Here is a 26,770-nt window from a genome sequence, read left to right as displayed (position 1 = left end):
TTGAAGATGAGAGAGTTCACGTGGACAATGACTGAGGTACCCAGCATCAGAGGGAGGCCTGACTCCAATGATGAGGGTGAGAGCGGCAGATCCCTTCCGGGAGGATGGGGGGGGATTAAACTTACAAAGTCACTCTGATACTACAAGCCCCAGCATACCTTGGTAGCCTTTGTTACTCAGTGCACGTGTGCATTGTAGGAGGGAAGTCACCAGTTGTCCCAAATTTCCAGGGACATTAATGAATTTTCCTTGCATGGTTTTTGTCCCCAGATGTGGATGAATATCTATCTATTCATCGATTGATCATATATCTATTTATTGTTGTAATCCGGGTTGGGACAAGAGGTGGACAGGAGTAGTGACAGTGGCATCACTGCTTGTGTCAGCCCACCGCTGGAAGCAGCAATGTAACATAAATGTCAGGTTTGAGTAGCTGGGATGTGATCAGTAGAAATATGACTGTAGATTTAGCTTCATTCCATGTTAATAGGATGTGTTCAGAGACATATGATCACCACTCAACATCTGAAAACACAGAGCATCCTCTGGGCTGGAGGTGACACCTAGATGCCAATAAGACTTGTCACCTACTTCTAGACATTTCGGCTTCAGAGGCAGCAGGAGACCAAGAGAAGGCTCCGATCTGTCTAGGAGCTCTAAAGTATATCAGCAGATCAAAGGAATATATTTCATCTCTCATAAAAGCTAAAATATTAGTTGCAGAGAGATGAAAATCCTTCCTTCTGATTGGATACACTGTAGGCTACATCTGCATGTAAAACTGTATTTGTAGCCTATGTAGAATCCCAGAGAAATGCAGAAAACGGTTATATTGCACCTGATTGCGACAGCTGAACAGCGATTGGTACTGTCGCGATCGGACTGATGCGCTGGTGTCAGAAATTCAATCCCTGACTTGGTGATTCAAACTGTTCCTGGTCCAATCGACTTCGGGCATTTCAGTACTCAGAATGTCCTGTGGGCTGGTACAGGAACACCCCCCCGAGTCGATTGGCCAAGGACTAATGTCCAGCCTACGTCCATATTCCCATAAATTGAGGACCCTGAGATATGGACGTTGTGATTCATATGGAGCTAGTTCTATCAACTGGCAGATCGCAGACTTTCTCTGACTTGCTCCAGTCGCAGGATAACTCTTGGTAGAAGTTTTACTTGTTTTTACTCCCTTTTATTGTATAGTCAATAGCCAATTGTGTGTCTTGTATTTTCTGTCACTTTTTATACTTTGTACATATTTTATGCTCTGCCCACTTTCAGGATATTAAATCATAAAATTAATAAGTGACTTCTGGGTACTTAAGCTGGGGCTCATATCTCCGGAGAGATTGTATTGTATTGCAGTGTCTTTATATGCTCGGTCAAGCTCATTGCCAATCTGTATGCAATTGCACTGCATGTTGGCAGATTGCGTGCAGATTGTAAAGGTAACAGGTCTGCCAGCCGGAGATCTGTGTGTGTGTGGTGGCCCAGCAGAGCAGTCAAAAACTGTTGGGTGGTGGCAAGCTACCGTTTGTGGTGTGTCTGGTGTGGACAGTGGAAGAGTGATTAACTCCGGGGTTCTGGCTTATAGGATAGCTGGAAGAATCCTAGAGGGGGGGGTGGGGGGGTGGGGGTTGTGTGTGTGCGTGTGTGTGCGTGTGTGTGCGTGTGTGTGTGTGCGTGTGTGCGTGTGTGCGTGTGCGTGTGCGTGCGTGTGCGTGTGCGTGTGCGTGTGTGTGTGTGTGTGTGGTCGGTCAGCCAGCTGGATTGGAGTAGTCTCCCTCTAGTGGTGGCCAGAGGTAATGCGGGCTGTGACAGTATATCATGGCTTGTCTTATATACTGTACGTGTATATATTCAAAGTAAGTCCCTCTTACCCCAAGTCACAACCGGACGTGCGTGCCTTGGTTAGCTAGTCGCTGTGGGGTGGATCTGTGACAGTCAAGGAGAGGAGGAGAGAGCCAGGAGGAGGTGTGGGCTCCCTCTCAAGATTGCAAAGGGGCGGGGCGCAATTTGGCATCTTTGCCCTGGGCGCTGGATGATCTCGTCCCAGTGTGGGTTGTAATGTTTTGTCTAAAAATACGTTTAGAACACAGAATAAGATTAGTACTTTGCATCCATAATAGTTATTGGAAGAGATTTGGGGCTCATTCACACCTCACATCACATCTTACTGTGTGTCTAACACATGTGCCCTAGTGTGTGATGTGAATGTACTGCAATGCATTGTTCAAACACATTATAGTTCCTTGCTGCGTTTTTTTTTTTTTTTTCCTGTGCGGGCTGCGTTTTCTAAAGTAGTGCAGGGTCTTCTTTCCCTGCGTGTCACAGGAATCCATTCAAATGAATGGGCTCTCGTGCCCGTGCAAAACGCGGCCGCATAGGTGTGAACCTAGGCTCAGGGGTCACTAATGGCAGCTTCCATATTCCTTCATGGCAGATTAAGGGCCTGTTCACACCAGATGCGCTCGGATAAATGTATACCAAACTCAATGACAATAAAAACAAATGTTTCCCAATAGGTGTAGTACACACCAATGCCTTGCAGATACATGTGTTTGAAGAAAGCGGAGCAGCCTGCATTTTTCTGCAACACCATGTGTACATACGTGTTGCCGCGACGCAGTGCATGTGAATGCAGGTCTTTGAAAAAAATACAGTTTAAAAAAATGCATCTTATTGCATGCAAAAAAGCGACATTTCACAAAACACAACGCATTGCAAATTGCATGCAAACATGTATACATGTGATGGATTTATCTGTGCGATTTCCATTGTATCTGATGGGAAGAGGCCCTGAGGTTTCAGGAACATTTTTTTTTTTTTTTGTATTAAGTGCCAGTCACCCAAAAGTAATATTTCAATATTAGGTGAACTCTGCTCCTGACCAGGGGTGGACTGACCATTTGGAAACTCGGGCACTGCCCAAGGGCCCGAGTCAGTAGGGGGCCCCATGAGATGCCCCGTACCTTTTTCATAGGCTTTTTTGAGTTTGGGCAAGGACACAGGGGCCCCATGATCCCCTATTGCCCAGGGGCCCCATGAGCTGTCAGTCCGCCCCTGCTCCTGACTTCTTATAAATCTTGAATTCTCCAGCAGCAAGACCTCCTATCTAAGAGAGGGAATTGTATTACGGTGGGATATTGATATTTCCAAGGACAAATCACGTCTGTCCCTAGAAACAGAGGGCGATATTTGGACCTCAGTGGCCTTTCTATGACTTCAGATCCTGGGATGCAGCTCTCTGCACATTCCCTGGACACTGGCCCTTTAAAGCTTCCCTTCCCTGGTAACAGTAACCAGACAGGGGTGTTCCCAGGGACCAGGAAGAGCCCTCCCCTTCAGGAAGTGGAATATATGTACAGAGCTGGAAGGGTGAAGATGGAGAGGAGGGTGTACGACACTGGGGGGACCTCAGACTCCGACTGGGAGGGTGAGAGGGGCACATCTTTGCTGGGGTGGGGGGTAGCAGTAACCGGGCGGGGGCTGTTGTGGGACTAGCAATCCCAGCATGTCTTTGTGGCCTTTGTTACGCAGTGCATTGTAGCTGGAGAGTCACCAGATGGTTCATATTTCCAGGGACATTCGCAGATTTGGCGACTTAGCCTGTTTATGTCACAGAAGGCAGATATTGTTATCATTTGTTCTGCTTTTCAGAAGATATACTGTAATATAATGCTATTATTTCCTATTGATGTTTGTTTTTTTTTTTTTGTTTTTTTTTGTTTCTTAACCACTTGACCTCTGGAAGGTTTTACCCCCTTCGTGAAAAGACCATTTTTAAAGAACAAGTGTACTATAATCAGGCCTCACCCCAACCTCGGGTGCTGTGCAATATACACTATATTGCCAGACGTATCGTGCTCGCCCCCCCAAATCCTGTGATTCAGGTGTTAGGCTGGCCATACATTATACAATTATCTGGAGATTTTTGGTTTAGATTTACCAAAAACCATATAATAGGAGGACAAACCTAAACAACACTTTCAGTTGTATCCAATTAGGCCGGCCCTTGCACTACATAGTTGAAGGTAAATCTAAAGAAAATTGGAAGATAATTGTATAATGTATGGCCAGCCTTCCAATCCCCTCCATGGACACAGGTGTATACAATCCAGCCCCTAGGCATGCAGACTGCTTCTACAAACATTGGTGAAAGAATGGGTCGCTCTCAGGAGCTCAGTGACTCCAAGCGTGGTCCCGTGATAGGTGGCCACCTGGGCAATAAGTCCATCCGTGACATTTCCTGGCTACTAAATATTCCACGCTCAACTGTTAGTGGGATTATAACAAAGTGGAAGCAACTGGGAACAACAGTCACTCAGCCACCAAGTGGTAGGCCACGTCACATGACAGGGCGGGGTCAGCGCATGCTGAAGCGCACAGTGCGCAGAAGTCACCAACTGTCTGCAGAGTCAATAGCTAAAGACCTCCAAACTTGGTGTGGCCTTCAGATGAGCCCAACAACAGTGCGTAGAGAGCTACATGGAATGGGTTTCCATGGCCGAGCAGCTGCATCCAAGCCTTCCATCACCAAGTGCAATGCAAAACGTCGGATGCCATGGTGTAAAGCACGCCGCCACTGGACTCTAGAGCAGAGGAGAGGTGTTTTCTCAGGCGTGATTAATCACGCTTCTCTGTCTGGCAATCCGATGGACGTGTCTGGGTTTGGCGGTTGCCAGGAGAATGGTACTTGCCTGACTGCATTGTGTAAAGTTTGGTGGAGGGGGGATTATGGTGTGGGGTTGCTTTTCAGGGGTTGGGCTTGGCCCCCTAGTTCCAGTGAAGGGAACTCTTAAGGCGACATTTTGGACAATTTCATGCTCCCAACTTTGTGGGAAAAGTTTGGGGATGGCCCCTTCCTGTTCCAACATGACTGCACACCAGTGCACAAAGCAAGGTCCATAAAGACATGGAGGAGCCAGTTTGGGGTGGAGGAACTTGACTGTCCTGCACGGAGTACTGACCTCAACCCCATAGAACACCTTTGGGATGAATTAGAGCAGAGACTGTGAGCCAGGCCTCCTCCCCCGACATCAGTGCCTGACCTGACAAATGTGCTTCTGGAAGAATGGTCCAACCTTCCCATAGACACCCTCCTAAGCCTTGTGGACGGCCTTCCCAGAAGAGTTGAAGCTGTTATAGCTGCAAAGGGCGGGGCCAACTCAATATTGAACCCTACGGACTAAGACTGGGGGGCCATTAATGGTCATGTGCGTGGAAAGGGCGGGGCCAACTCAATATTGAACCCTATGGACTAAGACTGGGAGGCCATTAAAGGTCATGTGTGTGGAAAGGGCGGGGCCAACTCAATATTGAGCCCTATGGACTAAGACTGGGAGGCCATTACAGTTCATGTGCGTGGAAAGGCAGGCTGACTAATACTTTTGGCAATATAGTGTACCTACCTTCTCTCCATTCCAGCAATGCCCGGCACCACTCAGCCTTGGCAACAAAAACAGTCCTCTTCTTACTGCATATCATGCTGCAGCTCTATGCATGTCTATGGGAAAGCTGTACCAGGACACGAGGGGACATTAGCATTGCTAAGGCTGTGAGGCATCAGGCAGAGCTGCACAGGAAATATGGCTGAAATGGAGAGAAAGGTATGTACTTTACACCTCAGGAGGGTGTGTTGGGGGTCTATTAAAGGACAACTGTACAAAAGGTAGAGTTGCCCTTTAAACTGAACCTGTGCTTCACCAATGTAGGCTTCTAAATGACATTCTCTGTTTTATTTATAGACGATGCAGAGGAAGAAGTGAAAGAAGAAGGATCAGCAGCACCACAGGCTGAGACTGGATCCCACTGGAGAAACTTGGCAGCCTTTTGGTAAGAACAGCTTTTTTTATTGGCCGCCCATAAACCAACAAATGTCTAACAAAGAATCTGGCTGTCCTGTGCCAAATCCTTTAAAGCTGAGCTCCACCCAAAAGGGGAAGTTCAGATTTAAAGACTCTTCCCCCACTCTCTGTTAAGGATTGGCACCTTGGGGGAGCTGGGGGGGAAGGTGAGTGGGTACTGATTTTGACAGGTACCTGCTCCCACTTCTGCTTTGCCCACCTAGGCCCCCCGTCCGCAGTCTTCTGGGGCACATGACAGGTCCCAGAAGAATGAGGAACCATTCACAAAGCGTTGTGCTGCTCACGCATGCTCAGTGGGCACGCAGCTGGGAAGCCGCAAGCTGTCACAGCTGGGTACCCACACTTAAGATGCTGGCACCGGGGACACAGGACGGCCAGTGAACCTGACTGCAGTGAGCACATTGCTGGATCCTGGGACAGGTAAGTGGCTGTTTTATAAGTCTGCAGCTACAGTTTTTGTAGCTGCTGACTTTTATTTTTTTTTTTTTTTAACAAGAGACGAGTTCTGCATTAAGCAATGATCCCCTTTTCTCCTGGCTGTGTCTCTGGACCTTTAAGAAGGAATGAGGTTATCTTGGCCCCTAATTAAGTGTTCTCTTAACTTGAGCCTTCGGGTTGTCCCCACTTCTATCCAATCTGTCACTGGTCTTTAACCCCTAGATGCAAATATGCGGCCTCTCTGCGTCTGGGCCTTGAGCGGCCTCATATTTCGTACCATTTGAAAATACATATGTGCTGAGAGCGGGCGCCATGCACGCTCACAGCACATATGTCTGTGACTCACAGAAAGGTCCCGATCTCCCCTTGCGATCGGGACCTTTTCCGATCATGTGACAGCGAATCACGACGGTCACATGACTCTAAAACTCCACCCCGCCTCCCGGCTTCTGAAACTTAAAGGGCCAGAAGGCGCCGAAGCAAAGGGGTTAAAGCAAGCAACTCCCATCCTGAGATCATCTTCACTGCGCCTCAGGATCCAAACAGTGAGCACAGCTTCCAAATCGCCTGTTCATTAGCCTGAGGGAGACATTTTTCTCTTTTACTCTGCAGCACAGATATGGGGAACCTTGAGGCAATTTCACACCGAGTTTCTGGAGAATATGAAACTGCTGATTAGCAAAACCTGACTGTCCACATACAGCGGGTAAAGCAAGTATTGAACACGCCACCGCATTTCTCAGTAATATATTTCTTAAGGTGCTATCATCATGAAATGTTCACCACATGTCGGTAACAACCCATGCAATCCATACATATAAAGAAACCAAAACCAAAAAGTTCATTAATTAACCACTTACCCTCCTGAACTGACTTGGGGGGAACTGACTTGGTGTCACTGCCATCCCCAGTAACACTGACGGATGGCAGCACTGACACTGTACTAATGGCACTGGGAAGAAAAGGGGTTAATATGAGGGGCGATCAAAGGGTTAACTGTGTAGGGAGTGTTTTACTAGGTGGCGGGGAGGGGTGCTTCACTGTAATCACACTGCTATGGATGGCTGTGCTGTGCCGAGCTGACAGGGAGGAAGACTGTTAGTAAATAAAACAGTCTTCCTCCCTGTCGGAGATGCTTGGTAATCACCGGGCACCGGTGGGTAATTACTGGCTGGGACCCGGTGATTGACGGCCGCGAATGGCGGTGTGGGTAGGGCACGCGCGCAGCTCATGCATGCCTCCTACCCCGGGATGCAAAATCGCGTATATACATGATTTCGCACACCCGTGCTGCCCTGTAGCAGTATTTTTGCTATAGGGTGGTCGGGAAGCGGTTAAATTATGTGTAATAAAATGGAATGCCACAGAGGAAAAGTATTGAACACATGAAGAAAGGGAGGTGCAAAAAGGCATGGAGAGCCAAGACACCAGCTGAGTTCTATCAGTAATTAGAAATCCTGCGCCTTGTCATAATGGGCTATAAAATGTCTCATTACGAAGGTGTCACAATAGAAACATCTAATGATGGGTAAAAGCTAAGAGCTCTCTCGACCTTCGCAACTTTATTGTTGAAAAACACACTGATGGCATTGGTTACAGAAGGATTTCTAAACGTCTGAATGTTCCAGTGAGCACTGTTGGGGCCATAATCCGGAAGTGGAAGGAAAATAATTTTGCCAAAAACTGGCCACAACCAGGTGCTCCTCACATGATTTCTGACAGAGGAGTGAAAAGAATTATCAGAAGAGTTGTCCAAAAGCCAAGGACCACTTGTGGAGGTCTTCAGAAAGACCTGGAATTAGCAGGTACAATTGTTTCTAAGAAAACAATAAGTAATGCACTCAACCACCATGGCCTGTATGCATGTCAACGTGCAAGATTGCTGAAGAAAAAGCATGTTGAAGCACGTTTAAAGTTTGCTGCACAACATTTAGACAAGCCTGTGAAATACTGGGAGGATACAGTCTGGTCAGATGAGACCAAAATTGAACTCTTTGGATGTCATAAAACAAACCATGTTTGGAGGACACTTGGCACTGCACATCACCCCAAAAACACCATCCCAACAGTGAAGCATGGAGGTGGGAACATCATGGTGTGGGGCTGTTTATCAGCAGACGGTACTGGCAAACTTCATCTCATTGAAGGAAGGATGAATGGAAAAATGTGCCAAGACATTCTTGATAAAAATCTGCTGCCATCTACCAGGAGGATGAAGATGAAACGAGGGCGGACATTTCAGCAGGACAATGATCCCAAACACAAAGCCAAGGAAACTCTCAATTGGTTTCTAAGCAAGAAAGAACAAAAAACTTCTAGAATGTCCCAGCCAATCTCCTGACTTGAATCCAATAGAAAATCTATGGAAATAACTAAAGATCAACATTCATAGAAGAGGCCCACGGAACCTTCAAGATTTGAAGACTGTGGAAGAATGGGCCAAAATCACACCTGAGCAATTCCTGCGACTCGTTTCTCCATACAGGAGGCGGCTTGAAGCTGTCATTACCAACAAAGGAATTTGTACCAAGTATTAAATTTCAGTTAGCGTGTTCAATACTTTTTCCCCGTGTCATTCCATTTTATTACATATAACTTAATTTCTGAAATTATTTATTTTGGTTTCTTTGTATGTATGGATTGCATGGGTTGTTACAGACATGTGGGGAATTTTTCATGTCAGTAGCACCTTTTAAAAATCTATTTACTGAGAAAAATGGTGAGGTGTTCAATACTTATTTTACCCGCTGTATCTCTTATATTTGCACATTCCTGAGATGTTTAGGCCCAGTTCTAGCCTTTATTTGCTGTATGGCACGTGTAGTTAGTATGTTTACTGAAGCACTGTTAGTGTTCATTCTACTTAGACACTGTGTCAATTTTGAGCATAGGTTTATGAATTCCCACTGCATGAGACATCAACCATGTGAGGATTGATACAAAAGTGATCCTGTTTGAGTAACCTTTCTGAACACGTGTCCTCTACATATCAGAAGATACTTGCAGAGAGCAGCAGGTGTCAAACTAGAAGCATAGAATGCAATAACATGTTGATCACATGAGGTGATACCTGCATTACCCCTGCACTCTGTGCATTACTTATTCCTGACCCCTGCATTCTGTATGTTACTTATTCCTGACCCCTGCATTCTGTATGTTATTGCTGACCCCTGCACTCTGTGCATTACTTAATTTTGACCCCTGCATTCTGCATGTTATTTATTCCTGACTCCTGCATTCTGTTTTATTGCTGACCCCTGCACGCTGTGTTATTTATTTCTGACCCCTGCATTCTGCATGTTACTTATTGCTGACCCTGTATTCTGGATATTACTTATTCCTGACCCTTACACTCTGCATGCTACTTATTTCTGACCCCTGCATTCTGCATGTTATTTATTCCTGACCCCTGCACGCTGTGTTATTTATTCCTGACACTTGCACACTGTTACTTATTGCTGACCCCTGCATTCTGCATGTTACTTATTCCTGACCCTTACACTCTGCATGTTATTTATTCCTGACCCTTACACTCTGCATGTTATTTATTCCTGACCCCTGCACGCTGTGTTTATTTCTGACACTTGCACACTGTTATTGCTGACCCCTGTATTCTGGATATTACTTATTGCTGACCCCTGCATTCTGTGTGTTAGTTATTCCCGACCCTTGCACTCTGTGCGTCACTTATCCCTGACCCTTGCACTCTGTGTACGATCTCTTGACCCAGAACAGTGTAGGCTGTTTTTTTGTTTTGTTTTGTTTTGTTTTGTTTGTTTTTTGTTTTTTTATGCCTCTTTAGGCTTTCCCACTGTAAGCACCATTTGGCCACACCTACCATTCCACAAGACACACTGTTATGCTATTGCGGGCAACTGCACGGAGGGGGTAGTATTTAGTAATTCTACTTGACAGGTTCAGTTTATATGGAAAATATTTGAAACTTGTTGTGTCACATTTTTGTGTCCCATATGTCCCTCCTTGTCTCACAGGTTGCTGGGTCTATGTAATAACTTTGCCTATGTGGTGATGCTGAGTGCAGCCCATGACATCCTCCACACAGAGACCAATGAGACTTCAACGGTGAGTGATCCTGGGGCAGGTGCTGATTGGCAGAATCCACTTGCAATGCATGAGTCTTGTTTAGAAATGTCGTCGTGTTTTTAGCAAGGTCAGTATATACACTTAAAGTAAGTTAAAAGAAGTTTTAACGAGAAATATGACCAAAGATTTTTGGTTGTACTTCTCTTGTGGATCTCAGGAGTACATTTACTATTCTCCTGTGACCCACAGTCAGCTAGTAGCGGGCTATTGTCAGCTGATAGGGCAGAGCTGTGCCAGGCAATATTGTCGGGATCCACCTGCTTGATAGATTGCTCTGCCTTTTAGTGTGCAGCTGAGTGCCAGAGCAAGCTGCGTCCACCCCTTCCCCCAGCCTGCTGCTCCACTGGGTGCTGGAGGAGCAGAGCAGTAAACTGACAGTCACTGCTCTCCACTAACGAGAGATCAGTGGTCATGTGTTTGCAGAGTTGCCATACATACAGCTGGCATAGGATATCTGCAAAATCACACAGATGCACTAGCATGGAGGTAAGTAGGTATGTTTTTTTTATTTTACTTACCTTAGTTCACCTTTGACCTGCTTCCATTTTGCTACCATTTCCTTCTCCCTCCTCCTTAACCACTTGCCTAACAGGCACTTATACCCCTTATTTACCAGTCCAATTTTCAGCTTTCAGCGCTGCCGCACTTTGACAGTTGCGCGGTCATGCAACATTGTACCCATATGAAATTTTGATCATTTTTTTCTCACAAATAGAGCTTTCTTTTGGTGGTATTTAATCGCCACTGGGCGCTTTACTTTTTGCGCTATAAATAAAATAAAGTGCAAAAAATTTGGAAAAAAAAAAAAAAGTTTCTTTGTTTCTATTATAAAATTTTTCAAACAGGTATTTTTTTCTCCTTCACTGATGTGCGTTGATGAGGCAGCACTGATGGGCACTACTGATGGGCACTGATAGGCAGCACTAAAGGGCACTGATAGGTAGTACTAATGAGGTGGCACGGATAGGCGGCACTGATAGGCAGCACTAATGAGGTGTCACGGATAGGCGGCACTAATATGCGGCACCGATAGGTGACACTGATCGGTACTGATAGACGGCACTGACTGGCATCACTGCTGGGCACTGACTGGCACAACCCCTGGGCACTGACTGGTGGCACTGACTGGCAGCACTGCTGGGCTGCACTGGTGGGTGGCACTGCTGGGCAGCACTGGTGGGTGGGCACAGGTGTGTGACACTGCAGAGTGGCACAGGTGGGTGCACTGCTGGGCACAGGTGGGTGATCTGCTGGGCACAGGTAAGCGGAGCTAGTGGGCGCACTGCTGGGCGGAACTTGCGGGTGGCACTGCTGGGCACCGATCATCAGGGCACTGATCATCGGTGCCCTGATGATCGGTGCCGATCCTCGCTCTGACAACTGACGGTTCTCGGCAGTACTTTCCTCACGATCTGACAACGTGAGGAAAGTGCAGCCGAGAACCGGCACTTGCATTTCCCTCTGATCAGCGTGTCATTGGACACCGCTGATCACGTGGTAAAAGGCCGCTGTGATTGGCCTTTTACCACATCACGTGATCAGCTGTGTCTGTAGGACACAGCGATCACGGAGATCGCCGAGTGCGTGCCCCAGGAGAGCGCGTTCTGGGAGGACGTCATATGACGTCCACTCAGAACTGGCCGGCCGCAGTGCAGCCGTCATTTGGCTATCTGCGGTCGGCAGCTAGTTAATATGCTAATGAACTTTTTAAATAAAAGCATTGCATTTTCATTACATACCTTATTTTAGACCGATTGGCTTAATCACTGGGTCTCTGTTCTTCTTTATGTAATGCAGGCATATCATGGCCGGTGGGAGGAGTCAGCAAGGTGCTGTACATTGCCTGCTGAAAACATCACAGCTCCAAGAGCCCTCAGCCCTGACGCAAGCAGTTGACTGGCTTTTAGAAGGGATTATACAAATATATAAAAATAGCTTGATGGGTAGATGTCAGTCTGAAGGGGTGTGCATTCCTAGGAGGGCTGCATTGGCATACCCACATATAATGCTGATCCTCCATGACTGAAAGCATTGAAACTCAACAACTGAAAGGACCAGGAAATGAGGGCGTCCCCATCTGACCTGCTGCAGCTTCTAATGCACATTGTGAGAAGCTCACAGTGTGCAGTTATGTCAGAGCAAGCCATTTTCAGTTCAGGAGAGGAGCCGGTACAACTGTGAAAGACTGGAGGTCAGATTTAATTAATGTCGTTTTTTTTTTTTAATTCTAGGCGAATGTTACCAACTCCACCAGCAGCCGATATGACTGCAATCAGATTTCCACCGCTGTATGTATTCATCAGACTTGCCATTCACAGCTATTGTTTAATCCTAAAGATGAGGTTTACCTTTCTGTTTCTCTGTCACTTTATTTCCGTTTCTGCTTCATATATCTTTTTGGATCATTTTTCTCTCCTACAGGCCGTCCTCATGGCTGACATTTTGCCCACGCTGTTCATTAAATTTACTGCGCCATTTTACATAGAGCGGGTTCCATACAAGTAAGTGACATGTCTGTTATTTACCAACATTTTATTATATCTCATACATATACCGCAGTGCTGTATAGAGAACACTGAGCGATTCACATCAGTCTCTGCAATAGAGGAGCTTACACTCTAATGTCCCCCCAGAGTCACACACTATTATTATTATACATTTCTATAGCTCTGACATATACCGCAGTGCTGTACAGAGAACACTGAGCCATTCACATCAGTCTCTGCAATAGAGGAGCTTACACTCTAATGTCCCCCCCCCCACAGTCACACACTGGGCTTTATTTACTAAAGTTGAAGAGTGCAATATCAGGTTCACTTCTGCATAGAAACCAATCCGCTTCCAGGTTTTACTGCCAGTGCTTGATTGAACGAGCTGAGGTTAGAAGCAGGTTGTCTACCATGCACAACTGCACCAGATTCTGAGTGAACCAGCTTTAGTAAATCTACCCACTAATATTATTGTACATTTACTGTATATAGCTCTGACATATTCCATAATGCTGTACAGAGAATACTGAGTCAGTCACATCAATTTCTGCAGCAGAGGAGCTTACACTCTAATGTCCTACCACAGTCACATATTATACTTTTATGTAGCTCTGACATATGTTGTAGTGCTGTACAGAGAACACTGAGCCAGTCACATCAGTCACCAGAGGAGCTTACACTCTAATGTTCCAACCACACTATTATTATTTTAATAGTTCTATAGCTCTGGCATATACCACAGTGCTGTACAGAGATCACTGAGCCAGTCACATCAATCTCTGCAGCAGAGGAGCTTACACTCTAATTTCCCGACCACAGTCACACACTATTATTATAATACGTTTATATAGCACTGACATACTGCAGTGCTGTACAGAGAATATTGAGCCAGTCACACTCTAATGTCCCCTCCCCCAGTCACATCTGTCTCTGCAGCAGAGGAGCTTACACTCTCATGTCCTCCTACAGTCACACAATAATATACTTTTATATAACTCTGACATATACCACATTGCTGTACAGAGAACACTGAGCCGGTCACACTCTGTACCAGAGGAGCTTACACTCTGTCCCCTCCCCCACAGTCACATCAGTCTCTGTACCAGAGGAGCTTACACTCTGTCCCCTCCCCCACAGTCACATCAGTCTCTGTACCAGAGGAGCTTACACTCTAATGTCCCCTCCCCCACAGTCACATCAGTCTCTGTACCAGATGAGCTTACACTCTAATGTCCCCTCCCCCACAGTCACACACTATTATTATTATACATTTATATAGCTCTGACATATACCGCAGTGCTGTACAGAGAACACTGAACCAGTCACACTCTGTACCAGAGGAGCTTACACTCTAATGTCCCCTCCCCCCACAGTCACACACTATTATTATACATTTATATAGATCTGACATATACCGCAGCGCTGTACAGAGATCACTGAGCCAGTCACATCATTCTCTGCAGCAGAGGAGCTTACACTCTAATGTCCTCCTACAATGACACATTATTATACTTTTTATGTGGTTCTGACATATACTGCAGTCAGAGAACACTAAGCCAGTAACATCTGTCTCTGCAGCAGAGGAGCTTACACTCTCATGTCCTCCTACAGTCACACAATAATATACTTTTATATAGCTCTGACATATACCGCAGCGCTGTACAGAGAACACTGAGCCAGTCACACTCTGTACCAGAGGAGCTTACACTCTAATGTCCCCTCCCCCCACAGTCACACACTATTATTATACATCTATATAGATCTGACATATACCGCAGTGCTGTACTGAGAATATTGAGCCAGTCACATCAATATCTGCAGCAGAGGAGCTTACACTCTAATGTCCTCCTACAATCACACATTATTATACTTTTATGTGGTTCTGACATATACCGCAGTCAGAACACTGAGCCAGTCACATCTGTCTCTGCAGCAGAGGAGCTTACACTCTAATGTTCCCACCACAGTCACAAAACATGATAATTAAGTCAGAGGCCAGCTAGCCAACTAGTAGAGGAATACACTCACTCCAAGCAGACACAACTGTAGTTAGAATTGAGCCTAATATTGCAGCGTGGCAGAGTTCACCATTGTACCAGCACATGGTTGCCCATTGTGATGTTTCTTGAAACATGTCTCCTGTCTCTCAGTTACAGGGTGTGTGTGTGTATCATCACTGCAGCCAGCAGTTTCCTGCTTGTGTCCTTCTCCACACACATAGCAGTGAGCCTGTTGGGTGAGTATTTTGTTTATTTTATTTCAGTTACTTCTATAGCGCCATGAATTTTATGCAGCGCTTTACATATATATTGTACATTCACATCAGTCCCTAACCTTCAAGGGGTGTACAATTTAAGGTCCCTAACCCTCAGGGGGCGTAAAATCTAAGGTCCCTAACCCTCAAGGGGCGTACAATCTAAGGTCCCTAACCCTCAAGGGGCGTACAATCTAAGGTCCCTAACCCTCAAGGGGCGTACAATCTCTAAGCTCCCTAACTTGCATTCATACATACACATACTAGGGACAATTTTAGACAGGTGCCAATTAACCTACCAGCATGTCTTTGGAGTGTGGGAGGAAACCGGAATACCCAGAGGAAACCCACGCTGGCACAGGGAGAACATGCAAACTCCAAGCAGGTGGTGCCGTGGTTGGGTTGAGTATAAAATATATATATTGTGTGTGTGTGTGTGTGTGTGTGTGTGTGTGTGTGTGTGTGTGTGGTCCCCCTGTGTAGAACATTTAAATCCCATAGCCATCTCTTCTCTGTGCTTGGCAATTTTCATGATGTTCTGCTTTACTGGAACCCTGTGACAGCAGAAACATATAGTCCACGTTTGAAAAAATTTGCCTGGCTGCCACACCAGCCTTCTGGCTTCAGTTCTGTGATAACAGAAACAACACCTCGTGCTCAGGGACCCAGATCAAGGGTGGATGGGTGGGAAGACCACTTATGGAAGTTTGTCCACCAATGGATCAAAGGTTGTGCAGCTCTTAACAAGGCTGGGGAAGCCTGTTCAGTGCTGCAAAGTAAAACAAAGAGCGCACCAACCTTGCGCATTACCTCAAACTGTGATTTTATTAAAATGAGATGTATACTCACGAAGTAAAACAAGCGTATAAGATCCTCAAAGGAACATTGAAGTGTGAGTCACATCAAGGGGGAGACTCTCAAATTTCTACTGACGCGTTTCGAAGGGGGGTCCCTTCTTCCTCAGAGTTCGCTCAGGTCTTGCACTTCAATATTCTTTTACTTCTTTGTTTGTGAGTATATATCTCATTATAATAAAATCACATTGAGGTAATCAGCAAGGTTGGTGCTCTTTTTGTTTTACTTTTCAGTACTATGATTCCAGCCCAAGTATGCCAGATAAGGAATTCTGATTTTCATTTTTTTTTATTCTGAACTCTATTCCCCTTCATTCTTGGTCTGTCAGTGACTGAGAAAGTAGATCAGTGCAACAGCCCGGCAACTGGCACTTTTAGAAGGTTCGGCAATTGCAGCTTCTGTATTTGTCTCATAAAGACTGATGTCTCTGTCCCCCCCCAGGTGTGGTCTTTGCCAGCGTGTCCTCTGGATTGGGGGAGATCACCTTTCTCAGCCTCACAGCTTTCTTTCACAGGTAACTAGTTTATGTCTGCACTGTTCTTTATTTAATAACATACCGTAGTAGTGGAATGCTAGAGATGAACATGACTATCCATCTTTTGTTAATCCTGTATTAGTCTAAGTATGTGCTGTTGGTTTATGCCTCCGGGGGGGGGGACGCAGTTGTTTCCAGGTCTTAGTCCCAACCCCCCCCCCCATCTCCTTATTGTTAATCATGCATTACTCAGTACAGTGCTTACTGCATATCTTTGCTGTCCAACTCCAGTTCATTAGGGTGCCACATCCTTATCTTGAATCCCTTAAAGGGCCAAAACTGAGGAGAGCTGGACACATTGAGGACATAATTTTCATTTTATGGTGTCTCAGTCAGAAGCACATGGACAAGTCCTCATCAGTTCTGTGTGTTATGGTTGTTTGGGTCTGCAAACCTAACCACACAAACCAGTATCTGTGTTTTGACCCCCATCACTCACTGGTAAACAAACTGGGAGTTATTAGAACTCATTAAACAACTATTTACTATGTAAGTTTAAAGCGGATTTCCACTCACCTGTCAAAAAATAAGTCAGCAGCTACAAAAACTGTAGCTGCTGACTTTTAAAAAAAAAAACCAGCCCCTTACCTGTCCCACGGTGTGTTCCCTGCAGCCCGTTTCACCAGCTGTCCTGTATTCCAGGAGACCGGCATCTTCTGTATGGGCACCCGGCTGTGATGGCTTGCGGCTTCACAGTCGGGCACCCACTGCGCATGCGCAAGTTGCGCTGCACTTCCTGAATTTTCCTGTAGTCTTCTGGGACCTGTCACGTGTCCCAAAAGACTACAGGGAGGGAGGACACCTTTCCGATTGCCTAGGCGATCAGACCAGAAGTGGGAGCAGCTTCCCCCCGCCCCCCCAAAGGTGCCAACTCTTAATGGGGAGCAGTCCTTAAAGCGGAACTTCCCCTTTTGGGTGGAGCTCCGCTTTAAGGATTGGCACCTATGCAGACTTACTGCTACCAGGGATAGGATTACACAATTAGAACAGGGTGGTTCTACCACATTCATCCCTCCCACTCTGTTCTTGAGCAATCACCATTTTCCTAAGCACATTCCATGGTGATTGGATTAAGGTGTCTGTTTACCTGGGTGGATATTAATGTTGGGGTATGTTTCTAACATTCCTTAGAACTGAAATAGCTTGGTGGAGCTACAAAACTTCAGCATTTTAGGACCAGTCCAGTTGATTATGACTAACTCCCACTAGGTATAGCATGAATGAAAACCTTCACAGATATAGATTGTAAAATATAACTGTTTTCAGCAGTCATCCTCTGTATGGTTAGTTTGTGCCCTGTCTACAAATGACCAATGTTCTCTATACATGTATAATCCATCTTTTTTTTTTTTTTTTTTTTTTCTCCCCCCTCTTCTTACCTTTTTTTGATTGGCCCATGTGTCTTCCCACCAGTGATGTGGTGTCTTATTGGTCCTCTGGGACAGGCGGTGCTGGTATCCTGGGTGCCCTCTCCTATCTGGGACTCACAGCGGCTGGTCTGTCCCCCCGGAGCTCCTTGCTGGTCATGTTGATTATCCCCGCGCTGCTACTGATAAGGTGAGTATAGGACTTGGACACCTCCTGTGTGAATTAATTGTATCAGGTTAACCCAGCAATGGGCAAACTACGGCCCGCGGAGCGTTACTGTCAGGATGGCTGTCAGGATGTGTGTAGGCGGGGCAGCGTGACGAACGTGAGGGGAGCTAGGCTCCTCTCACAGTCCGCCCTGAAGACCGGAACGGCACGGGAACACGGCGAGAGGAACGCGCGGAGCAAAGGTAAGTAAATTGAATTACTATATGGGGGACGAATTACTATATGGGGGACGAATTACTATATGGGGGATGAATTACTATATGGGGGATGAATTACTATATGGGGGATGAATTACTATGCTTACTATGGGGGAATATTACTATACTTACTATGGATGACACATACACATCATTCATCTACTCTTGGTCCGGCCCCCGGGTCCAATATATGAACCCATTGCGGCCCTCAAGTCAAAACGTTTGCCCACCCCTGGGTTAACCACATGTTTGGATTAACCTGATACAATCAAAAATTTTGGATAAAGTTTTATAGAATCTTTGTAGCTAAAGAAGCTGCTGGTGCCTATAAAAAAAACACCCTGTGGGAACCTCCTGGGTAAAATAAAAACTGAAGGTTCATGGTCTTCTCTGTTTCAGTTATTTTATCCTCTTGCTACCACCACCTTCTCTTCCTTGTTGGAGCTTTCCAGAAAGGTTCAGCAAAAGCTACATCCCAGCTCACCAGCGACCCCTGCTGAATGGATGCGCTCTCCAGCAGACAGGTACTCTTTGCTCCATAGAACTGTACTGCAGCAGATAGTTAACAGTATGTTTAAAGTGTAAGTTTGCCTTTTCAGAAAAAATCAAAAACTAAAACCGTACGCCCTCCCCATCACCCTTGTCCCTGCTGTATTTCCTTCCATGGATGATGAGCTGCCAGTGCCTATGCAGCCAGTGTAGCATTGCGCTTCCAGGATGGATCAGAGCAATTTCTGATTGGTCAGTATCGGCACACAGCATCGTTCTGATCTGTCCTGGAAGAGCTGCTGAAACAAAAGGGAGAAGAGTGGGGATTTCAAAGCTTCGGACCGCTGCACTGGCTGCATGGGCATTGACAGCTTACCACCCATGAATAAAAGTGCAGGCCATAGGTAGGGGGTCTATACAATGTTAGATCACTTTTTTTTTATTTTTTTCTGAAAAGGTGAACTAATCCTTTAAAGCCATACCTTGGGGAGACTGCTCTTTACTTACTGCCCTGTGCGCACAACAAATCTTTCAAAAGGAAAGTAAGTCCTTTCTTAGTCAGTTGTCACCTGAATAGTGTTCCCGCTGGAAGATTTCCTCTTACATTCAGTAACACTGACCACTAGGACAAGCAGAGAGGGAAAATCTCCCCAACATGGACACAGACATCCACACACTCCACTGAAACCTAAAAAAATTGGTTTTAATGTACAGCTGCTACCAGAACTTGCATGCAGAATTAGAACCACTTTGAGGTTTTCATCGCTGTTCCCCTCTAGGGAGATTTTCTCAACCACAGTTGTAAAGAGCAATTATAGGAGTAAGTTGTTGACTTCTTGTCCTGGCCCTGTGAAGCACATATTACTGTACAGTGGGTATCAAAGAATTGCCCCCCCCCCCCTTTTTTTTAAATGATGAATAATGACATTTTATTGCTTTTCAATCTGAAATGAAGTAAGACAAAGTTTGTTTTATCGAGCTATATTCACTGAGGTCAACTTATAACATCCAAGTGAAAGATGTACCACCGAAAAGTCAGAGAGATTGAATATTCAAAAAACAGAATCTTTGAGTTGGAAAAAGGCTACTGGGAGTACAAATTTCCCCAGCATCAGCAGGAGTAGACAATGCCTGGGGTCTGGTGGTCAGTGGGAGTCCAACAGTTACATAGTGCCTGTGGTTAGTAGGAGGAATAGTGACCCATAAATGGTATTATAGGGAGGAATGGTGTCCCATCACTGTTGTCTGTGAAAGAAATGGCGTCTCATCATTGTATCAGTGGGAGGAATAGTGTCCCCCCTTTGGTATCAGTGGGAAGACTAGTGTTCCATCATTGGTATCAGTGGGAAGACTAGTGTTCCATCATTGGTATCAGTGGGAGGAATAGTGTCCCATCATTGGTATCAGTGGGAGGAATAGTGTCCCCCCTTTGGTATCATTGGAATGACTAGTGTTCTATCATTTTATATAAGTGGGAGGAATTATGCCCCACTGTTGGTGCCAATTGAAGGAATACTGCCCCAAGGCCAGATAAAGGTAAGCAAAGGGCTGCATCTGACACGCAGGCCACAATTTGGTGATTCGTACAGCAAAAGGAACACTCTAGTTGGTCTCACCATTCCCGATCACGGCTCTCCACAAAGCTGCAGCAAATCCCTATCTGTCACAAGAGCTGTCCGCTATAATGGTGTGTAAAGAAGAAGAGTACTGATCATATGGATGTGAGATACAATATTCAGATCTACTTGATGGTGCTTGCAGAGCGGTGGAATTAAAACTGTGGACTTTCTGTCCCTTTGCACACATCTGGCCATTCTTCTCTGAGCTTTTTCATTGGCGAGATGTTTTTCCTCACAGAACTGGCACTCTTTGGATGTTTTCATTTCATTCTGTATATACTGTACAAATCCCAGGAGGACTGCAGTTTGTCATATGCTGCATCTGCCACCAACAATCGTTCTATGGTTGAGTTCCATACCTTCATCGTACGTACTTTGGTTGAAAAACTGAATCTATAGACTGTTTTATGAAACCTCATGGTTGAGCGGGGGTACCTGATAGCCACTGACTAATTACTATACATACAATACATACAATATGGTACAACTCTCTATATTAAACCGATCATCTTCACCTTATTTGAATGCTAAAATGAACTTTACTTATATTTCATATGAGTTTTGGGTGACTGTTGCTGTATTCTTACAGGTCCTCGTCTGACGCTCTTTCAAAAGTGGAAAATAATTAAGGTGAGACAAGAATACTTTAACAGTATCAAAGGTAACCTGCATTGTGAGAATATGTAGGTTGGCTTTACATTCTGAAAATACTAGTTGCCCAGTGTCAAAGCTGGCCATAGATGGAGGGACTTTTATATTTATAAAAAAAAAAACACTCGAGTCGCTGACTGTGTTTGATGGAGTAATCCCTCCCATGGAAATACTGTGTTCTCCCGGCAGGCGTGGCATGTAGGTTAGGGGGAGGGGTTAGCTGTTCCCACCAGAAGAGCATAGTGATTACTGCTAGCAGCTATAATAGCCGCCAGCAATAATCGCATGTAAAATTCGACAGGCTGGTTGTACCCATGTTGATCAATTGATCTACTTTGGTACATTCAGCCTGCCCTCACATGTTTCGAATCTCAGCAGGTCCCTGCTGAACTGGCCCAGATTTTAAGTGTCTATGGCCAGTTTAACACTTTCAGTGTGTAGAGGATACATTTGAAGCTGATCTCTAGACTTCTCCTATCCCACACTCCTCTCTGATTCCTGGCATGAGAAAAGGAAATCCAGGCACATCTGCAGTCCTGGTTTAGTGGACCTCCACACCCAAAAACAGCATTGGAGAGGGGTAAGTAAACACTTTGGAAATGTGCGCTTTGTTCAGATTACATGTCTGAGGTGTTGAAAGGGAAAGGAGGATAAGCATTAGTGGCTGTCTGGTAGAGATGTATGATCATTGGCATGGGGGTACAAGGCTTCACCCAGACATGGTGAGGAAGCCAGAGGTTTGGAAACCATACAAGAGATTTTTGAATGCACAAAATGTAAATGGCTGTTAACATTTGATAACACCAGAGATTGTTCATCCTGGGAATATCAATTTTTTTTCCTTTGGTGGAGCAAATTGGATCAATCTTTAATGTATATCTGTTCATTGTTTTTCCTTAATTGGTTGAACTGAAAAGACCATATACATTTTTTTTCAACCTATGTAAGTATGATAGTGGTTGGAGAGGTGGCAAAAAAGTAATAAAAAATACAAAAAATCTATAAATTTTAAGACAAAAAAGAAATGGGCAGACTCCATGGACCTCTAGGTCTTCTTCTTTTTTTTTTTTTTTTTTTTTTTGCCATCACCTTTCTATATTTCTATGTTTGGTGTCTCATGCAGTCTCTACCTTTTTGTTCCTTGCAGTCTCTACTGAAGTATATGATTCCCCTGTCTCTGGTGTATTTTGCCGAATACTTCATTAACCAGGGCCTGGTGAGTACGGCTCTTCGGTGGTGGGAAACAGAGCATTGAATCAGTGCTGGCTAATAATAAATCATTATTTGTGTGATTTATTTATTTTTTTTTTTCTCCTAGTTTGAATTAATTTATTTCCCTCACATCACTATGAGCCACTCAGAGCAGTACAGATGGTAAGTCAATTTCTTTGACTCAATCTCTAACCTTCTCAAGCCTTGGTCTGTCATGTCACCAACTATGCAAAATTTGTGAGCTCCCCCTCAGTTGCTGATATCTTCGCCCTGGCTTCTGTCATCTGGATGCTGTCTCTTCTGCCGTCTTGATTGATGAAAGAGGGTTGGCGTAACACCTATGTGCAGAAGTTGATTTGATCCCAGCACCTGAGGAGCATATGTCATGAATGTACCGTGAGCTGTGCATGCACCGTTCAGTGTACATAGCATGTCTCTGCCGTCTTGATTGATGAACGAGGGTTGGTGTAACACCTATGTATGTGTAGAAGTTGATTGAACCCAGCACCTGAGGAGCATGTCATGAATGTACAGTGAGCTGTGAATACACCGTTCAGTGTACATAGCATGCCTTTTCTGCACTAAAGAATTCATTGGTAGGTGCCACAGACTTACAATTGTCGTCCTTCAAACGTGTTTTACGTTTTCATAGACTTGTATGAGAATGCAAAACTTGTCTGAAGTGAACAAAAGACCATTGGCAGAGACACGTAAAGTTTGAATTACTAAAGGCAAATAGACTGTGCACTTTACAAAGTACAGTTGCACTGTGCAAAAGCTTAGTAAATAAGCAGAGGATCTGCTGACTTTCATCCAATCATGTGCAAGCAAAAATGCAGTTTTCTTTTCTTTTCCTTGCGTGTGATTGGGTATTTTTTTGCATAGTGAAGCTTCACCTAATTTACTAAGCTCTGGAGCAACTGCACTTGCAGAGTGCAAATTCCGCTTGTCTTTAGTAAATAAACCCCTAAATGTGCAAAGTGCCGTAAGTGAGACAAACCAAGGGAAGGTAGGTCTGTGTAAGCTGAACGCGGATTGGTTGGTATAGGATACTGCGTATTGCCTATTGTTTGCGTTATTTAATGTTACATAGTTAGTCTGAACTGGATGGACTTTTGTCTTTTCAGCCAACTATAAAAAAAAAATAGTTATCCTATGCACGCAATTGATCCAGAGGAAGGCAAATAACCCAGCAAAGCACGATCCAATTTGCTCCTGCTGGGAAAAAATTCCTTCCTGATCCCCCAAGAGACAATCGGATATTCCCTGGATCAACTTTCCCTGTAAATGTTATATCCAGTTATATTCTGTGTATCCAAGAAAGAATCCAGGACTTTCCCACAGCAATCCACTGAGCTGGCCACAACCAACTCTTGAGGGAGTCTATTCCACATTCTCACAGCTCTCACTGTGAAGAAACCTTTCCATGTTTGGAGATTAAATCTCTTTTCCTCCCGAAGTAAAGAGCGCCCCCTTGACCTCTGTGATGACCTCAGGGGGAATAACTCTACACCGAGTTCACTATATGAACCACTGATGTATTTATACATGGAGATCATATCCCCCCTTATGTATTATACATGGAGCTCATATCCCCCTTATGTATTATACATGGAGATCATATCCCCCCTTATGTATTATACATGGAGATCATATCCCCCCTTATGTATTATACATGGAGATCATATCCCCCCCTTATGTATTATACATGGAGATCATATCCCCCCTTATGTATTCTACATGGAGATCATATCCCCCCTTATGTATTATACATGGAGATCATATCCCCCCTTATGTATTCTACATGGAGATCATATCCCCCCTTATGTATTCTACATGGAGATCATATCCCCCCTTATGTATTCTACATGGAGATCATATCCCCCCTTATGTATTATACATGGAGATCATATCCCCCCCTTATGTATTATACATGGAGATCATATCCCCCCCTTATGTATTATACATGGAGATCATATCCCCCCCTTATGTATTATACATGGAGATCATATCCCCCCCTTATGTATTATACATGGAGATCATATCCCCCCCTTATGTATTATACATGGAGATCATATCCCCCCCTTATGTATTATACATGGAGATCATATCCCCCCCTTATGTATTATACATGGAGATCATATCCCCCCCTTATGTATTATACATGGAGATCATATCCCCCCCTTATGTATTATACATGGAGATCATATCCCCCCCTTATGTATTATACATGGAGATCATATCCCCCCTTATGTATTCTACATGGAGATCATATCCCCCCCCTTATGTATTCTACATGGAGATCATATCCCCCCCTTATGTATTCTACATGGAGATCATATCCCCCCCCCTTATGTCTTATACATGGAGATCATATCCCCCCCCTTATGTCTTATACATGGAGATCATATCCCCCCCCTTATGTCTTATACATGGAGATCATATCCCCCCCTTATGTATTATACATGGAGATCATATCACCCCCCCCCCTTATGTATTATACATGGAGAACCCCCCCCCCCCCCAATCTGTCTGTCATCTGGTTTGTCTCCTTTTCAGGTATCAGATGCTGTACCAGGCCGGAGTGTTTATATCTCGATCGTCTGTTCGCTGTGTCACTATTAGACACATCTGGGTCCTTGCATGTCTCCAGGTAGGTTAACACGTTTAACAGAAGTGCACCAGGTTACTAAAGTAAGGTGTATCTAAATTCCATCACTAAAATTTTATAGAAGTTTTAACATGTCAATGTCATCATAAAAAGCTATCAATATTTTTAGATCTGCAGGATTATTTAAAATAACTGGTGATCCTGCCATAATGGGCCGACATGCATGTGGCCAGCATTAGAGATCTTCTTTTTTTTTTTTTTTTTTCTTAAGCCAATAACCTTTTTATATGTTTGTCTTCCTCAGTGTGGACTGGCCACCTTCCTCCTGATCGGAGTGTACTACCTCTTCCTCCCCAAGTTCACGTTGTATGGAATTTTTGCAATTATATTATTTGAGGGGCTGCTGGGGGGCGCTGCATATGTCAACACTTTCAACAACATTGCAGTAGAGGTGAGTTCCAGCATGCTTGTCCTACATCAGCATCTGCTGTCTGTAGCGGCCAATCAGATCCCTGCTCTTAATGTTTCTTTTAGTTATCCATGAAGGCTGTAATCGGGTTGCACGGTTGACCAGTCCATGTTTTTAATGGCTTAGTCCATGGGGACCAATGATGGAAGGTTGATTTGTTAAAGTCCATCCTTTATAATATTTAATGTGCACTTATAATTTCCTATTTGCACTTTAGTAAATGTCCTATGTTTCTTCAAGATGAAGATGCATATTGGGACTTGTAGTCTATTCGGGTGTGCCATATAGCCAGTGATTGCGATTGTTGGAAACCCAGATAAAAATGGGTATTGCTTAAAGCGGAGTTCCACTCCCCCTGTCAAAAAATAAAAGTCAGCAGCTACAAAAACTGTAGCTGCTGACTTTTAAAAAAAAAAAAAAAAAAAACAGCCACTTACCGGTCCCGCAGTGTGTCCCCCACAACCCATTTCCCCGGATGTCCAAAGGTGCCAATCCGTAATGGGGAGTGGGGGATCAGTCCTTAAGGATTCTATGCATGAAGGTTTTCAGCAGTGCCCCCAGCCCCCTCAATAGTTACCTGAGCCCCATCGAGATCCAGCAATGTGCAAGACAGCCTCAGCTGTTCCTGGTCTCTGCCTCTTCATTGGCTGAGACAGAAAGTCAGCCCATGAGGAGAGAGGGGGTGGGGCCAAGCCCTAGCTCTGTGTGTGAATGGACACAAGAAGTAGCGGGTGCCACCATGGCAAGCTGCTTGCTATGGGGGCACCTCACAGAATAGAAGAACTAAGAGAGCATGCAGGGGACCCGAGAAGAGGATCCAGGCTGCTCTGTGCAAAACCATTACGCAGAGCAGGTAAGTATAGACGTGTTTTTTTGTTTTTTTTCCAAAAAAAATAAAAACAAACAAACCTTTTAACGCAGTGCAAGCACAGCTCCACTGAAAAGGGGAAATTCTAGGTTTTCTGGAGTTCAACTTTAATTGTCACCAGAAGGGGGGGTCCCCACTGGAGGATGGTTTGATGGTGACTTATTTTCTACACTTTGATAAATGTTTGTTATTATCTGACATTTGATTTCACATTGTCCCACAGAGTAAACCGGAGGAGAAGGAGTTCGCCATGGCGGCTGCCTGCGTGTCGGACACCCTGGGAATATCCCTCTCCGGAGCCGTGGCCATCCCTGTTCATAACTACTTCTGTGGCTTGCAGTGATGTCATCTGATGTGCTGCAGAGGATTGTAGGTAGAAGCGCCCAATGATTCTGGGAGCTGATAGAGATCTGTCATTTGGGCTGCTTTTGAAGAGAAGGGCGAGCCTGGCTACAATCAACATAACCGCCCAATGTGAGCCAACACAGAAATGCCAAATTAAAGTATTAACGCCCTAAA

At 44.8% G+C, this 26,770-nt stretch overlaps 1 protein-coding gene across 2 annotated transcripts; it reads left to right on the top strand.

Annotated features, from left to right (window-relative positions):
* CLN3 (CLN3 lysosomal/endosomal transmembrane protein, battenin) lies at window positions 1–26,770 on the top strand. 2 transcript variants are annotated; one of them, XM_089684172.1, is made up of 15 exons: window positions 1–76; window positions 5,745–5,832; window positions 10,295–10,385; window positions 12,638–12,694; window positions 12,828–12,907; window positions 15,046–15,131; window positions 16,446–16,518; window positions 17,953–18,096; window positions 18,732–18,856; window positions 21,030–21,070; window positions 22,239–22,307; window positions 22,410–22,465; window positions 24,863–24,956; window positions 25,219–25,365; window positions 26,475–26,770. In XM_089684172.1, exons 1-15 carry the CDS (start codon window positions 7–9, stop codon window positions 26,592–26,594), a joined length of 1,341 nt encoding a protein of 446 aa, XP_089540298.1. In that variant the 5' UTR covers window positions 1–6; the 3' UTR covers window positions 26,595–26,770. The 2 variants fall into 2 exon arrangements, with proteins under 2 accessions (XP_089540298.1, XP_089540299.1); XM_089684173.1 differs by lacking the exon at window positions 1–76 and adding an exon at window positions 3,298–3,433.

The sequence above is a fragment of the Staurois parvus genome, unplaced genomic scaffold (assembly GCF_062004578.1).
Source record: "Staurois parvus isolate SC_StPar_1 unplaced genomic scaffold, SC_StPar_1.0 ptg000338l, whole genome shotgun sequence".
Classification (NCBI taxonomy): domain Eukaryota; kingdom Metazoa; phylum Chordata; class Amphibia; order Anura; family Ranidae; genus Staurois; species Staurois parvus.
The sequence above is the reverse complement of the archived record's forward strand: the minus strand, read 5'-3'. Positions and strand labels throughout refer to the sequence as shown.